The following is a 16759-nucleotide window of genomic DNA, read 5'->3' as shown; positions in this document are numbered from 1 at the left end:
GACCTAAATATTACATGGAGCCTAAATGAATGAAATTTCAAACATAATGAATGAAATGGAGAAGATGTCAGGAGATTTTGCCTTTCCTTGAGTAGCTGCCATTAAGTCAGATGGGTCTAAATACTTAATTCAGTTCTGTTACATTAGACATTATTCATAATTATAAATCACCAGACTCTAACATCATCAAATAAAGAAACTCTCTGGTTTTAAATGCCAGTCTTAGATTATATTTATGAAATGAATATAAGAGTGCATATAATGGTACTTCAAAATTGGGATTAACTCTATGGATATTAAACATTATAATGGTCCAAGGATCTTTGGGACAAAGGGCTGAACTATTACATCTATGAATTTCTAATTAAGACAATTAGAAATGTATGATTCTCCTAAGTTCCCAGAATCATAAGGAATCTGACACATGGTGTCAATACCAGGGACTCTGGCAATTAAATGCTACTGCAGATCCTACTGCCAGTCTTTCCATCAACACAGACTTGGAGGCAAACTGTGAGAGGAGTTTTGCATCAATCCCTCAAGTAACCATGAGTAATTTAAATAGAGACTCGACTGCTTACTGTCTCTCACTGAAAACAGTAAAGTAACCATTTCTTTGCTTTAGATTAAAAAAAAGAAAGGGACTGTTAGCCAATTCCAACCACCTTGTTATTCAGAGACTGCATCTGACTGGTCTAAATACCGACTTTTTGGTCTGAAGATGCCTATGCACTCTGACCTTAACCATATTCAAAATTGGCCTTATATAACACATGGAGACATCGACACTGCATCTTCCTCAATTACTTGCTTTACATTTACTCCTCCACGTGAAATACCATCTCACAGCCACAGATTCCCACACACAGTGCCTGCCCTCTGAGTAGTTATATTCACACAGAGGCCTCCAAGCTCTATCCTTGCTATCGCAGTGTGGTCAGAAGAGCAGCACCATCAGCATCACCTGGGAGCTTGTTGGGAACAAAGAATTTTTGCCACACCCCAGACCTATTGAATCAGAGCTGCATTTAGCGAGGTCCCCAGGTAGACTCACTGAATTTTAAGAAGCACTGCTCTATGCCATGTGACCCCACCTCCCTGGCCACATCCGACCTACACCAGGAATGAGCCCCCATGCCACACACAGGCACCCTGCTGCTGGCAAGCAGCCTAAGCAGTGGCTGGCATGTGCTTTGTGCAGCTGGGCACCTACTGCTGAATAGAGATTAACCACGCTGGACTTTCTTTCTTGAAGAGTAAAATGGTGATACACTTATACTCAACCTTTGCTGTGGAGGCAAAGACAGAGGAGAGCTTCGTGACCATGGTGCGGATCAAAGGAGAAGGGAACAGCGGTCACGGCTAGTGAGATAATAAAGGGGCCCTCATGCTACCAGAGTTAGTGTCCGATTCTCCGTGAGGCCTGCCGTGGTGGCTGTCAAGGCTGCCTTCCTGCCCTTCTGCTTCCTGCAGAGCCTGACAGTAAACCTTAATTGACATAGCTTGAGAGAGCACATCTCTGCTTCTTGTAATTGTAGAGAGTCCAATTAAAACAATCTGTCTACTGAAATCGTACCCAGATCAAATGCTACTTGCTTCAAGATGTCTTCCCTGTTCGTCCCAACCAGATTTGGTACCTGTCTTACAGAATGTGTAGATGTCTAATCTCCCCAATGGCCTGCAAGCTCACTGGGGGCAATGGCTGGACCTCATTCATCCTCTATTTCCTGAGTTAAGCAACACAGAGCTTCTGGCACATGGAAAGTACTCAGTAAATTATTTATAAAATGAATTAGTTTGCAAACAGCAAGTACCACATATTGGCTAACATTAAACAAATTCAAAGAAAAGCCAACACATGTAATTTGTGAGCAGTGACTGAGATGATATTACTTCTTAGGTTAGCAGATGATGTTTACTAAATATTTTATCCACATGACATTTTACTGAGAATCATGATTAATGTGCAAACTCTTCTAGAAGAGGCAGGGCTGCAAGCATTTCAAGAATAAAGTCATCAGAGTTGGGAATCTTAACTCGTCCCAGAATCCATGAATGCAAAATAGCTTTATATTATATTTTTAACTTTTGAATTCCCTTAGTTTTTCCAGAAATCTGGGCTATAATAACACTCAGATGACAAGTTAAACCAACTCACTTTACCTAAGCAAATGGTATTTTTTCTTGACAGTGAATCATGCCAACTAGAAAAATAACCCACAAAATAAAGAGTTCAAAACCAAAGAGCACGCCAGTTAAGTCTTTCTTGGCCTAAATTCTATACACTCTTATATACACATTAGATTGGCCAAAAAGTCCATATGTTTTTTTTTTCTGTAAAATAAAAGATGAATTTTTCATTTTCACCATTAAGTTTATTGATTTGGATATTTTGAGTATGTCGGGTATCTTTCACATGGTATAGCACTGATTATTCTCAATTAATATCTCAATTTGATCTCTATCAACTTAAACTGGTCTACTTGACCATGGAGCATTGTGCGGTGAGAAATCTCCAGCATGAAAATTACAAATCACTTTTGACACATTCCATCAGTCACAGCACCTTCTCTATGTACTGTGCAAATCTTTTTGCATTTCAGTTGCATCTTACTTTCTTGAAGTAATAAAACATAATATGCTGGAAATGTGTATTTTCTTCCATCTTCAATATTAAAAGTTACACAAAAGTTCACCAATTTTGATAAATTATTTTTTAATGCCTGCTGATATGACAGCTGTCACAAAAACAATCTAACAAAATTGTTTCAAGTGAAGTTAAAGACTACTAAGCTCTGCTAGAGCCATTTTACAGGAAAAAACCAAACGATCTTTTTGTCCAAAGAATTATTTTAAATAAATCACAAACCCATTGCCTATTAAACTCAAAATATTAGACAATCACCACATGTAAATTTAGTATTACAAATGTAAGCTGTTTTCCAAGAAGAAATTGTTTTTTTTTTTTTATTTTTTATTTTTTCAAATACGTTTGTTTCTGCCTATCCCCCACCACTTTCCCTTGCCCCCTCCCTCCTTCCAAGAAGAAATTGTTTTAAAACTTCAGGTTAAGACAAATACTCAATAATAAAACATATCCATCAATTCACTTGCTCATACAACACATTTATTGAGCACCTTCATGCAGCAAGTACTAAGTATACTGATTTTAGGCACATAAAAAAGAATGAAAATACTTGTCTTCAAGGAATTTACTGAAGAGAGACATCTATAAGCCCAGAGAGCTAAGTAACCATGCACTAACTGCTAGGGTAGAAGCACAGACAAGTGGGTGCCTGGGAAAGATGCTCCAGGGAAGTCCGGAGGGTAGTGTTCAGAGAGAACATGGCCTCAAAATATGAGTGGAATGTCCCTGGCACAAGCGATGGTGTCACATTTCAGGACCCACCACAGGGGCCTGAGAGCACAAGGTGCAGTGGAGGATGGCAAGAATTCTAGTGTGGCCCAGACAGAGATGTCACTTCAGCTGGCTTGACCCCAAGACTTGCCAAAGTGTCAGAAAACTGGGTCTACTTAGTCTTACACACTGATACTCTTGTAGTTTCTCTCAAAACAAATCGTGGTCCAAAAAACTCCTCATATGAAACATGGAAAACTTTTGGCTGTCAGACCCTGGTTTGCCTAAAGAAACTGCTTAATACGTAAATAGGCATAACTTGTAGTTATGAAATGTTTTGTAACAACTTAAGATGGTTTTCTTGAAGAGGAGCACATATGGAAGAAATGCAGGGTATTATAAAGATGGGAAGTCTTTGACGTTCAAAGAAACATCTCCTTCCCCAAGAGATCAAATCCTAAAGCAAGATGGTAGAGGAGGGTGGTTCTCCACACGGGAAAGCATGGTTTGACTTCTTATTGATTATCAGTATGTCTCAGATATATACCATTGTAGTTTGACATCTGTGTACACTACGAAGTGATCACCACCAAAATCTAATTACCATCCTTCACCATACAATTGACACCCTTCACCATTTTGAACTCCCTGTTACCCTTAATGCACTTCCCCTTGGGTAACCACCAATGTGTTATCTGTACTTATGAGTTTGTTTTTGTTTTGCTTGGAATTTTTTTTTGTTTGCCTTGATTCTTCTCCCCTGAGGTTCTACCTCTTCCTTGGGGATTTCTCCCTGATGGCAGAGCCAGTGACTCACGGGCTTCATGAAGCACTGCTCCCTGATCACTGTCCAGATTTGGCTAAGTTACCTTTCCCTTAATTTTTCATAGCATTGCTGAAACTAAGCTGGAAAATGAAAGAGAAACTTTCTTAAGGGTTGGGGACCAAACGGGGACAAAAGTGTTCAAGCTGTGCCTGGGCCACCTGGGAGGCATTCAGTAGAGAGGATTCACGCATATGACGACTGCAGCATTAGGTTCCCTTACAGACCTTAAGGGGGTAAATGTGGCCAAGGAAGAATACAGAATATGGTAGGTGAAGAATGCACAGTCCTAACATCCTCTAGTCCACTTTGTAATGAGCTCCAGATTTGGCTTACTCTTTTTTTACCCACTACTCAGCAGTCCATTAGAGACAAAGGATTCTTCACTTGTCTCTTGAGCTGAAGACCCAAGGGAATGATGTGATACAGTGAAGAAAAACAAACAAACAATTCTCAGTCCCATTACAGCTCAGTTTATGGTACTTAGGAGTCTTAATTATTACAATTATTATAGTTTTTTTCTTGTCAGAGGTATGCTAAAATATAAATAAATCCAAATATTTGGCTTTGCTATTAGAAGTTCAAGCACAAGTAAAGACTCTATAAAATATTATGGCTAATTTGTACATCAAGAAAGCGACAAAGAACAAAGCATGTCATTAGTAAGTAGAGGGAGAAATGTGTCCTAATAAAATTTAGTAGCACTGCAACATAGATGTGTGTTACACATTTTTCCAAAACTAACATCTATAACACACCATTTGTTTAAGCTGGCTTCTTTAAACTGGGCTAGCTGACTTCATCTTTCTCTCCCTCACAAACCTATGCTTGCAACAATCATTTAAGAAACAACATTTATTTTCTATCAGCTCCTGACAGCAATGATGCATTAATGCCAAGAGAAAACAGTGTGTATCATAAACTAAACTGGTCTGGCAAGGCAGATGTACAATCTAATTCTCTATTTGCAAACACTACCAAATTAAAGTGATGGCGTCAGAGAAAAACTGAAGAGCAAAGCAGCATACTCACTACACTTTCATGGGAAAGCTTTAAACATTTTTATGTATAGAAAAAAAATCTCAAACATCTTCATGAGAAGGAAGCTTAAGCAGTATTCATTCATTCATTCATTCATCCATTCATGTACTTAATTTACATGTACATGCAAATTATTTGAGTACAACTGAAGAGGTGTGGCTAGAATTTGAACAAACAAAAAATTGATAGCCCCCCAGAAGCAGAAATACTGGGCAGCCATTGCCACTCCTAGGGCCAAAAAACCAAGGGAGTAAAGAAGTTTCTGGAGCCCAGTGAGAATAAGAAACATAGGTGAGGCGACAGTTAGGGGAAAGCTAAAATCACATAGCGATACTGCCGGGGCTTTGCACTGACTTAGGAAGGGAGTGAGGAAGTAACACAACTACTATTCTGTCCTTCTAGGTTCTGCCAATGCCAACCTTTGGCCAAATGCAAACAGAAACCAAGATGGTAAGGAGTCTGGAGAACCATTCCAAAGGGCACTTTCTAGAATGCAGCAGGAGAAATCAGAGAAGGTTCAGTAATAGACAGGGGAAGAGGGTAAAATAAGTATTACCTGGATTTCAGTCTTTTACTTCAACTTTATTTAAAGTATATCAATTACAAATAACAAACCCATTGATCTGACTATATTCTTAAAGACCTTAGAAAAGTTCTTCGACCATTTGAGGAAAAAATGTATTTGTGCAGATCTATAAAATGTAATTTCTACTCAGAAGGTTTATACTTAGAAGAGAGAAACAAGCATGCTAAACATAAGATAAGAAACAGCGAGTTTCTTCAGAACATTGGCTTTCTTCTTGATGAGTCAAGACACCATTTTGCGATGTCTTTTTTAATATTTACGGGAAGAATGGTGAAGATTATTATTAGTTTTTCCTCAAGGAAACCATAAAGAGAATTGCTGCTAACATGTTCCCTATGTTGGCTCATGTATGTCCTTCAATGCACTTCAAGTCCATATGGAAAGGGGGATCATTTCTTGGTCTACACTTGCAAGTAAGAAGGAAACCTAGAACTGCCCCTTCTTCAGTAAAATTATGATACTGAATAATTTTCAATCCTCTTCTCTCTTCCAAGAAAAAGTATAGCATTCCCTACTTCCCCAAACATGCTTTTTTCATTTCTCCCCTGCTAAATATTACTGCTTTCCTGGAAATCTCTTTGATGACCCAAAGGATCTTCAAACTTAACATTATTAGTATATTTTAAACTGAATTAGTTTTCCAGCCGCTTAACCCCCTCCTCTTCCTCAAGACACAGTCACCCCCAGCATCCATCAGTCACCCAATCTTTTATTCCACTTCTACTCTTTTTGACTCTTCCCTCCCCTTCCCAATAACCCAGGGCTGCTCATTCTGCTGCCCTTTCCAAAACTGAGAACAAGCACAATAATTTCTAGCATGCGTCGAGCACTTAGGATATGTTGGAGATGGTACTAAGCACTTTATATGTGTGACCTCCTTTGATCCTGACTACACTCTCATGGCATTTATCACTAAATGATGTAGAAACTGTACTCAAGGTTACAGGGCTAGTATGTGGCAGACTGAGAGTTTAGATCTAGTGCTCTGCCTACCTTTCTGGCTTGATCAATTCAAAATTTCAAGACTTAGTTTAATGGATTTATTATTTAACAAAACCTTCCCAATCTCTCCTATCCTTTCTTTTCCTATGCTCTCCACGTTTTTCCATCCACATTGATTACAATACACACTGTTACTTATGCATTGGGTCATTTATTAGTTCCTTCAATAAATGTATTGTGAGAGCACACTCCACCTGACACAGTGCGCGATACAGGTTATCAGCAGTAAGCAAGCCTGGGCCTGGCCTCCTAGAGACCAGTGGGGAAGAGATTTTGAGCAAATAACCATACAAATACACCGTAAAATCCCAGATGATAATCACTATGAAGAAAAACTTCAGCGGCAGGTGATGTGTCTGTCTCCAGGTGTCACATGAGTGCCATTAAAACCACAGCCTCAATTTTTTTATTTCCCCACCACTCACTTGTTCCCTCTACTGATATGTAGTTGGAATTGAATTAATAAATTATAGGAACTGTGTAGGTTAGAAATTAGATTTCTAATTGGAAAATGAAATGTAACCTTGTGGAAATGGAATGGTAAAGCTTTTTGGTCTCATGATAAGTTGATGGGACAAGAAGACAAATGATTATCAATGAAAAAGACTGGATTTGACCAAAGCCAAGTTTGTCTCAATGTAAATCTCTCAATTCAGGAACGTACTTGTTATATTTGATATAGTATGAGTGTGACAGAGTTCAGGACATAGTAAAAAGCTCTATTTATTCAAACTTTTGCCAGAAGGGAGATGTTGAGTGAAGGCTTGGAAGCATAAACTGGCACCTGAGAGTTCTTGTTACTGCTTGTTGATATATTCTGTTTACACCTTTTCCATCTGCTGGGCAAAAAAATTTAACAAGTGGTATTTACAAAAAAAACCCCAACAGAACCTACTCAAATGAAATTCCAAAATATGATGATATTTTAGGTCTCAAATTTCTTGTGAGATACAATCAAAGGTATTTCTTGTTCTAAAATAGCTGTGATATTGTCAAGTAATTTTAATCTTATATACTAAATGCATCTGAATTGACAGCAGAAGCCACAATGAATGCCCCAAGCATGGCATTTTGGATTGAGGTATTGTAACTCAATGACTCAAAAAGAATAACATTGAAGTATACATTACAAACGTTTTATCAGTAGATACAAAACTTGCTTTAGGCTATAAACATTATAAAGAGATTTTAAATTGCTCAGACATATTACCCATTAATAGCAACCTTTTTTTTCTTCTTTCTGTTTCTGCATTCAAGTACTTGAATTTACTATTCTTAAAGTTAGATAAAATATACCAATTTGGAAGTGGGTTCTGTTATTGGGGAAATGGAATTAAAAAATACAACAAATCTAAAAAATATTCATTGGTTCACTACAAAGAACAAAGACCTTAGTCTCAGTTTAGGGTGCTACTGTAATCATGGGTATTGCAGCTGTTTTGCTGGAGTATCTATGGCCCTACTCATAGTATCCAGACAGGTACAGACATGTAAATCAGGAAATTAATGTTAATGTGAGAGCCTGGAGTTTAATGATGAAAAATGTTAAGTAAATATTACACTAAATAGTCAAATCTTTTCTTCAGAAATTGTTTGAATTAGCCCTAGAACTCTTGTACAATATAAAACAGAGGGACTATTTACATATTTCGTTATAGATCTTCTGTAAAAGAAGATTAACAACCATAATCATCCTTCGAGTCTATGGTAGCTTTATTAGTCTTGAAAGTTGCTTAATAGTTAAACTTTATATTGAGTTTTCATTCCTCACCCTTTCTTGTGGATTTTAACTGCTTCATAATCATTAAATTTTGTATTGAATTCTCCTCTCCCCAAAGCAAATTCCCTTCTCCTCTGCTTATCAAAAGTAAAAAAAAAAAAAAAAAAAAAAAAAGGAGTTTATTAGGTTTGAGATCTTGATCCAGTTGCTCTCTGCCTTTCTTCTTACCTACAACCCAAATGATAAACAGTAGAGAAAACTACTTGCTAAACCATAATCCTCTCAAAGCTACACAATGAGGAATGTAGCAGCCACCGCTTCCAAGCCACGGAACATTGGTGAAAACTTACCTTAAATGGGGATGCCTTCAAACAGCCTTTGAAACCACTTTATCCTGCCATTCTGTTGCAATGACAAGGATGAAAACTACTGCCAAAGGCCTCATCATTTTTCCACCTCATTTACTGCAAAGGCTCCCAATTCTGCTGCACGTTAGAGTCACCCAGTGAGGCTCAGAAATTTGCCAGCCAATTATTCTGGGGTGGGCCTAGGGCCCTGGCGTGTCTGAAAGCTCTCCAGGAAACCCTGGTGTGCAGCCAAGGCTGTGAATCAGGTCGGCTCCCGTAGTTGCTACCTTCTGTTCTCCGGTGACACCGTCTACTAGTGCCGTCACAAGGGTCTTTCTGTATTGCTTATAGAATCAAATTAAAACGTGCTTCTGAATACAGCATAAGAGACTCAACAGGACTTGCTCTTAAATACCTGAGCAGCGGCCTGTCCCCTACTCTGTCTCTCTCAGCAAGGTCTCCTAAGCGCCCATTTCCTACATGCCTGCCTCAGCCTCCAAGCCTCAGCACCGACTCCTCTCTTGCTCTGAAATGCTCTCCACTGTTTATCTGCCGAGAGAATGCATCTTCTCTATGAAGTCTCTCCTGACATCATAACCCCCCTTCTCTATCATTGTTCTCAAGATGCAAGAACAATGGGTTTCATGTTGTGTTTGTCTGATTTTTTGGCTAATCATATCGAACTGTCGTTTTAGAGCGTACATCTCTCATCATTGTTAGACACTTTTTGGAGCAAGAACCATGTCACATTTGCCTCTGTATCCTCCAAACTTAGCACAATGCCTAGCATATGCTGATACTGTGCATTTGCTGAATAAATGCCACTTTATACCATTTTTACTTATTACACAGGCAGGGCCAGAGGAGATTCACATTGGGTTTACTGAGCAAGTGAAGCTTATAATAAATTTAAAGAGAATCTTAGTAGTTATTTAATATTTAGTAACAGTAGGGACACTTACTTTAAAGATTAGCCTATTAATTATGCTACTAGATGAATGTGAAACATGGCTAAAGTCAAAGAAAGACCTTAATTAAATCCTCAAGAGTTCTCTCTTATCATCAGCCTCCCCAAACCATACGTTTCAGAATCAGAGCCAATATATACTCACCTTAGACTCCAGTAAAGGAAGGAAGCCCACTTAATGCCCACCACAAGTTGGCCTAATTTGGCTGCTCCCATCATGTGACATCTAACCCATAACTCTGGTGAACATGCTTACTTTGTATTTGCTTTCTGATCTGGAAGGGGTGGGAATATGTCCTTTTTTCTTGAAGGTTGTAAAGTGCTTGCATTGAGGACATGGCTTGGTGCTGGAATCAATACGGCCAAGTTCCAAGAAGTATTTATATTTGATGGAGTCTTCATGCGTTAAGTTATAGATAACCGTCGTTTCCTCCAGGAATTCAAAGCATTCTGTGATAGGGCATTTGATTTCTACTTGGCCAAGCTGTACCTGCGTGGAAGAGCAGATGGGAGAAAAAACAAAAGACTTTGGTTATTATGTGTCTCTTCTTTTCTTTTTATATAGTATTTTTTATTGAATGATTATAGTAAAGAATTCCCTGCTATTTCTCATGATTCCTAACATGGTAAATAGTAATCACTTTGGTACCGATGTTGAACAGTACCAAAATAATTAATCATTATGTAATGTTTCCAAAATGATTTATAGGGGGTTTAAGCATTCTGTATCATGGTAGTATTTGTGAGCTTCAATGACCTAAACCACAGGCTCACCAAAGAAGCAAATTATCCTATTCTCTGGAAACCCCAAGGTGAGACAGCATTCAGACAATGCGCCACTGAAGGAACAGCTGGGATGCCACAGCGTTTCGGATTTTTCAACCTCACTACAGAATACCTCACCACGGAACTTCAGGCACATTTAACTCTTTTAAAAGGACAAAAAAGTGTGTGTGTGTGTGTGTGTGTGTGTGTGTATCTTAGTAATTTAAAAATTATTGCCAAAAATAACTTTATTTTCCCTGACTCTTCCATGTTAAGAACATACAAGAACAGTTCTTATATGAATCACAGGAACAAGTAAGAAAACTAAACCAATCACAACAGTGTAAAAAAAACTCCTAATGAGATCTGTCTACTAGTTCAGTAATTTATAAAATGAATTTCTTCCAATGATGATGGAGTTTGATTAGGAGAGGAGAAAGATACATTGGAATGCTACATTTTGCATTGCATGTGGGATTCAGATATGGCTACCATTAAAGATTACAGTGTAAGACCAAAGCACAGAGCGTGGACACACCTACCTTTGAAACAATAAAGAAAATAAACTAGTTTGGAATAAGGAGTACCTAGAATGTTCTCTGTAAGTAGTGAATAAGAGCTCTTTATATTCATGGCATCATAATCTCTTTTGCTCAGTGTAATCTAGCAAGGAGGTCAATAACAGGCCAAATGGCAAACCATGCTAAACCATTTCTTTCTCAGTTGGGTGAACCCGACATTGTGAGAAGGGAAACAGGTCAATCTCAATGGAAAATGTCTGCTGTGAAGACTGAGGGAGGAATGGGGAAGAGCTACACGGTGGGCGTGGGGGGAGAAAAACATCACCACCAAGAACAACGAAAACAAGAGCAACTCTAAACTCCTTACAGTTCTTTTAACTTTGCTCTTTATCTGGCAGAGACTTGAGGAAAGATGGATGGTTAAGAAGCTACAGGCTGCAGGATGCATGGGAACAATATATTTAATACTAGTAAAAGACATGAGTCAGACGGAAAATGAAATGAAAGAGTCTGTCTTTGGATAAACCTCCTGATTAGTACCCATCTGTTGAAAATGTAAATTACTGCATAATTTTATGCTACTATTGTATAAAATATGGTCCAGAGAGATTTTTCAAATATTGGCCTCAAATGATTTTTTCTACTTTTTTAAATGAGTCTGCCTATAGTTAAAATCAGATTTTATTATACTTGTTACAGAGTTGTAACAATGTTATTATGTTTTATCAAAAAATATTTTCACTTATAGGTCAAGACGGAGGTCCTCTGAAAATTTTTAAATAGACAAAAACCATGTGTGATATTATAAGAAACTGGTTTAATGAGATGTACACGACATTTTAAAATTAATAAATGTTTCCTCTTTTAACATTCTGTTGGCATTTATGGAGCCCATTTCGGAGCCCATTTTGGAACCCGGTCCTGGGTCAGGCACTGAAGCTTTGCAAGCATCTGGCAATAAAGAGGCAACTGTGATACAAAGTGCCTGACAGGATATGGGGGAGGTTTGGTAACCACGCGCTTGAGAGGTTTAGAAGAGGCTTCTTGGAAAACCTGAGGTTTCAAGAGAGATCGTAAGATTAGTAGGACTTACAAACAAGATTGAAGGTGTTTCAAGCAGACCGAAGATAGGTGGGCAAAGGCCTGGAGGTAAAGAGAACACAACACAACATAGCCGGGATACCCACATCTTTTCCACATCCCAACCGGATCCAATACACACTGTCCTCAGTTATGTTACGCACCCTAACATAAAGATGGCAGCCTTAGAGGAACTGAAAGATAAGCAGTAAAGAGTGAAGTACAAAGTGTGAGTTTAGAAAGAGAAGGTGGTACAGCTGAGCTGGGCTCAGAGCACAGGGGCAGAGCATGAAGCCATCTTAAGAGTCTGGATGCTTTTCCTATGAAAATAGAAAACTGTGGTTTTAGGGCGTGGAAGGTGATTTCTTTTCATTCCATACAGAAAGGGCTCGTTTGGGTCATCTCAAGAGACTTTTATGTATTGAGAAGCAACATACTTTACGGGGTAACAGCCGGAATTTTTTAATCCCAGTTCACTGTTTTAATCTGGCCTCCCTCACCTATAAACTTATTTATTCTAACTGTATCAATGATAACCATGAAAACAGTAATTTCACAGTCACCCAGGAACAGTCAGGTCCTGTGGAAATGGAACATCGTTTAGGGATGAGGACAATGCGAGGCAGCTTAAAGGAGGAGGTTGCCTCGTCACTCCTGCAGCAGCGGTGTTCTTTACTACACCACATTAGGGTGCCTACCATCTAACTCCCAACCAAGGACCTTGCTTTCCTCTTCAGTATTTCTCAAATCTGCAGCAGATCTATTCCATTTGCACAGAACACATCATTTCCTTGTTTTTACACTCTTTGCTTTTTGCCTATTCTATTCCTTCTTTCTGAAAGCTCCAAAATCCCTACTCCACTACACTGAGCCAAATGATCTCGTATTCTATTAAACAGAAGCACTATGATCGTGTTCCCTGATTTTCGCACAGCAAACTGTCCCTGTCCACATCTGCTCCCATCTGTGTTGTCCTTTTACCGTGCAGGACCTGAATCTACCTTCCAGGACAAGCGCGTGAGTCTTTTGACGTGTTTGTTGAGAATTCAAGTTTCCTGGCCCACACAGCACCTACGAAATTTTAATCACTGCTGATAAAGTTAGTCATTGGCAGTTTGAAACAATTACTCATACAATCCTTTGAATTACCCATACTTGTCCATACTAGCAATATCCTCTTTTTATAATAAAATGTTACCAGTGGCCTATGACTCCTGGCCTCTACATGTCTATCTTTTTCAGAATAATTTCCTGAAAAGATCACTAGCAAACAAGTCATCATGACTAAGCAAAGTACATTCATTTATTTGTTAAAAAGATACATATTTCATCAGTTCAAGCATGCATTTTCCCCAACATTTTAATATCTCAAAAGTCAAGATTATCTTACAATAAATAGTCTTTAGCATTGTGCCATAGTTTAATTTGCAGTGTTTTAATTTTCTTAGTGGCTCATAATGTAATACTGCATCCTACATTTGATCATATCTTAGATTTAAATAAAATGTGTTTTTTATGGGTTAGGCAGAGTAACAGACTCTAGAGAGAATGAGGAGACAGACAGGGCTTCTATTGGAGGAAATGTATGATAAACAAGTAAATAAACAAAGCAGACTGTAATCTGATTGTTATGAAGGGACTACACATCAGGGGAGGTATCTCTGAAGGGTGACAACTTGAACGGAGAACTAAAGGGCATGTAATGCAGAGAACTGGATGGAAGGATGGCAGTCAAAGGAAACAGGGACAAGGGCCCCAGGGCAGAAGGTGCCCGACGTGCCTCATGCGCCTGTGTTCAGAGAACATAATTGAGTTACTGAGACACATCGTAAATGAGCCAGAGCTCACAGGCCTTGTGGGCTGTGATAAGAAATGTGAATTGTATTCTAAACTCAGTGTGAATCATTGACTGGCTTTATGATGAGTGGCACGCTCCGGTTTCCATTAAAAACATCATTCAGAGTCTTCCTGGAGAAAGGACTGTAGAAGAACAAAAGCGGAAATTGGGAGACTAGTAGGACTCTGGATTGCACCTGTTCTTCCCAGAAGTAGCATCTGGCTGTGGCAGTTGTCCAGCAGTAGATGACAGAAGATTGTACCAGGCAGCCAGAGGCAGGCAGATAAGGTTTCTTATGGAAGTAAAACCAAAAGGATTTTGGTGATGGATCAGATATGGAAGATGAGGTACAGGAAGAAATCAAGGATGATTCTATGTTTTGCTTGAAATAACTTCATGACTGGTGCGTGCTACTTACTGAGATGTTTTCAATAAAATATAGTTTAAGTGGGTATGTGATATTTGCTGGCAATGATCCACTACAAATTTATGATAGTGCCAAGAATAAAGATCACAAATTCATCCAAAAAACATTTGAGCTCCTACAATATCACATGTAAATGACATAAAGCAGTTGAAGTCCTGGGTCTTGCCTTCAGGAATTTGAGGATACTGCAATTATATTTGTGTTGACAGCTTTTTCTAGCAACTTGGGATTTGATTGTACTAATTCATTTAATATTTTCCCATTGTTTTAAATTTTTTATTAGGGATAATTATAAACATATGCAAGAGTTGGCAGATTGGTATTATAATCCCTTAAGCACTCATTCTCCAGCTTTAACAGTAATCAACTCCTGGCCAGTCTTGTTTTTCTTTCTGTGCCCTGTCCCATGTATGGTCCTTCCCATGTTATTTTGAAGCAAATACCAGAAATCACATAATTTCATTCATAAGTATTGCAGTATGGGTCTATAAAAAACATTACCATGATATCATATATCTCCCCAAAAGACCATAATTCTTCAGTATCAATTTAACAGTTTAAATAACATGTCATCTAAATACCACTTACAGGATTTTGTGTACTTAATATACTTAAAAACAAGATATTTTAAATTTCTGTTGTGTTCAAAGCTAATACTACCGTTGAAATCACTGGAAAATACACTCTCCAGTTCTTTTGAACAAAACATTCCATTCTCGTAAGACAAAATTACGTATCTCTAAAACAATCTCCAAGGGTGTTAGTAAGAGAGACTTTCTTCCACTTAATGCTCAAGCTGGATGGCTAATTTGCCACCTGGGAGAGCTCAAAATTAAATTAGTGACACAGGTGAAGGAGAGTGCTGGAAAGGTGGCAGGTCAATTAATTAAATCATCCAGAGAAAAGAACAGAGGAAGTATAAACCTTGAACTTTGAAGTTCAATTTATCAAACGTATTGTTTATTATTTTTGTCTTAGTTTTAAGTGTTGGTCATGATAATTTACAAGGTGCCTTGGGATTTTTTTCACTTAATGGCAGAGGATTTCAGATTCCCTTAAAAATGGAACATGTTAATGTGGCAGTGGAGAAGAGTATACCACAACAAAATCAATGGCAGTAATAGGGAAATGTATAAGGTGCCCCCTATATGCCAAGCACTGTTCTAAGCACTTTCTGTGCATGGATGACTTTGTGGAACATGACAGAGGCAGATTCATTTTCAGGTTCATGTATTTTCCCATAAGTTTATCATCTGTGAGTATAGGAAGTGGTTGCTTTACTGATAAATATGATTTTTTTGTTCGCTCAGTAGCTACTACAGAGCATTGTGCTAGATGCCTTTAATTATTGAAAATACTAATGAAAATATCAAACCAATTATCCCAGAAGTTATTCCAATCATAAGCAAGATAAATATAAAGAAAATCACACAGAGAGGCATAAAGTTAAAGTGCTAAGTACCAAACAAAAAGAAAAAGCAACTTAAAAGCAACAGAGGAAAAAGACATTCCCACAGAGAAAACTTTGTCCCGGGTACCTTGTGGGTAAATTCTACTGAGAGTTTAAGGATGAAACACCAATATTACAAAACTACCCTCTCTTAGAGAACAGGGCAAAGGGAGGGACAACTGCTCACGCTGTTTTATGAGGGCAGCACAGTTGTGATACCAAAACCTGATAATGACATTGTGGGAAAGGAAAATTACTGACCTATCTCTTCATAGACACAGGTGCAAAAATTCTAAACAAAATATTAGCAAACCAAATTGAACAATACGTGCAAATGATAACATATCATAATCAAAGATTTAATCCAAGAACGTAAGGTTGGTTTAACATTAAACAATATATTGATATAACTCACACATTAATAAAATAAAAGTGAAAAATTATATCATTATCTCAAAAGAAAAGATATTTAAGAGAGTCAACATTCATTCATGTTAAAATCTTAGCAAACTAGGAAGAGATATAAACTTCCTTAATCTGGTAGGGTATCTACAAGAAAACCTATAGTAAACAACACATTCAATGATGAAATAGTGACAGCTTTCTTCTTGAGATTAGAAATGGGGCAAATAGGCACTGCTCTCATTTTTTAACATTGGCTAGAGTTCATAGCCAATGCAGGAAAAGAAAAAGCAAAATGAAAATAAAACAACTGATAATGAAGATATAAAACCACCATTTCTTGCAGATTGCATAATTGTATATGCAGAAAATCCAAAATAATCTACAGATACACTATTAGAATTAATAAGTGAATTTAGCAATTTCGCTGAAT

At 38.0% G+C, this 16759-nt stretch overlaps 1 protein-coding gene across 1 annotated transcript in view; it reads right to left on the bottom strand.

Annotated features, from left to right (window-relative positions):
• The window catches only part of RNF217 (ring finger protein 217), a 113577-nt gene that overhangs the window by 28368 nt on the left and 68450 nt on the right, over nt 1-16759 (bottom strand). Inside the window, exon 2 of the mRNA XM_054569912.1 lies at nt 10101-10334. Coding sequence (XP_054425887.1) covers nt 10101-10334 — 234 coding nt within the window. The remainder of the gene's footprint in view (nt 1-10100; nt 10335-16759) is intronic.

Source organism: Pteronotus mesoamericanus, unplaced genomic scaffold (assembly GCF_021234165.1).
Source record: "Pteronotus mesoamericanus isolate MK-2021 breed Mesoamerican mustached bat unplaced genomic scaffold, CSHL_Meso_final contig_20, whole genome shotgun sequence".
In the NCBI taxonomy this organism is placed as follows: domain Eukaryota; kingdom Metazoa; phylum Chordata; class Mammalia; order Chiroptera; family Mormoopidae; genus Pteronotus; species Pteronotus mesoamericanus.
The sequence above is the reverse complement of the archived record's forward strand: the minus strand, read 5'-3'. Positions and strand labels throughout refer to the sequence as shown.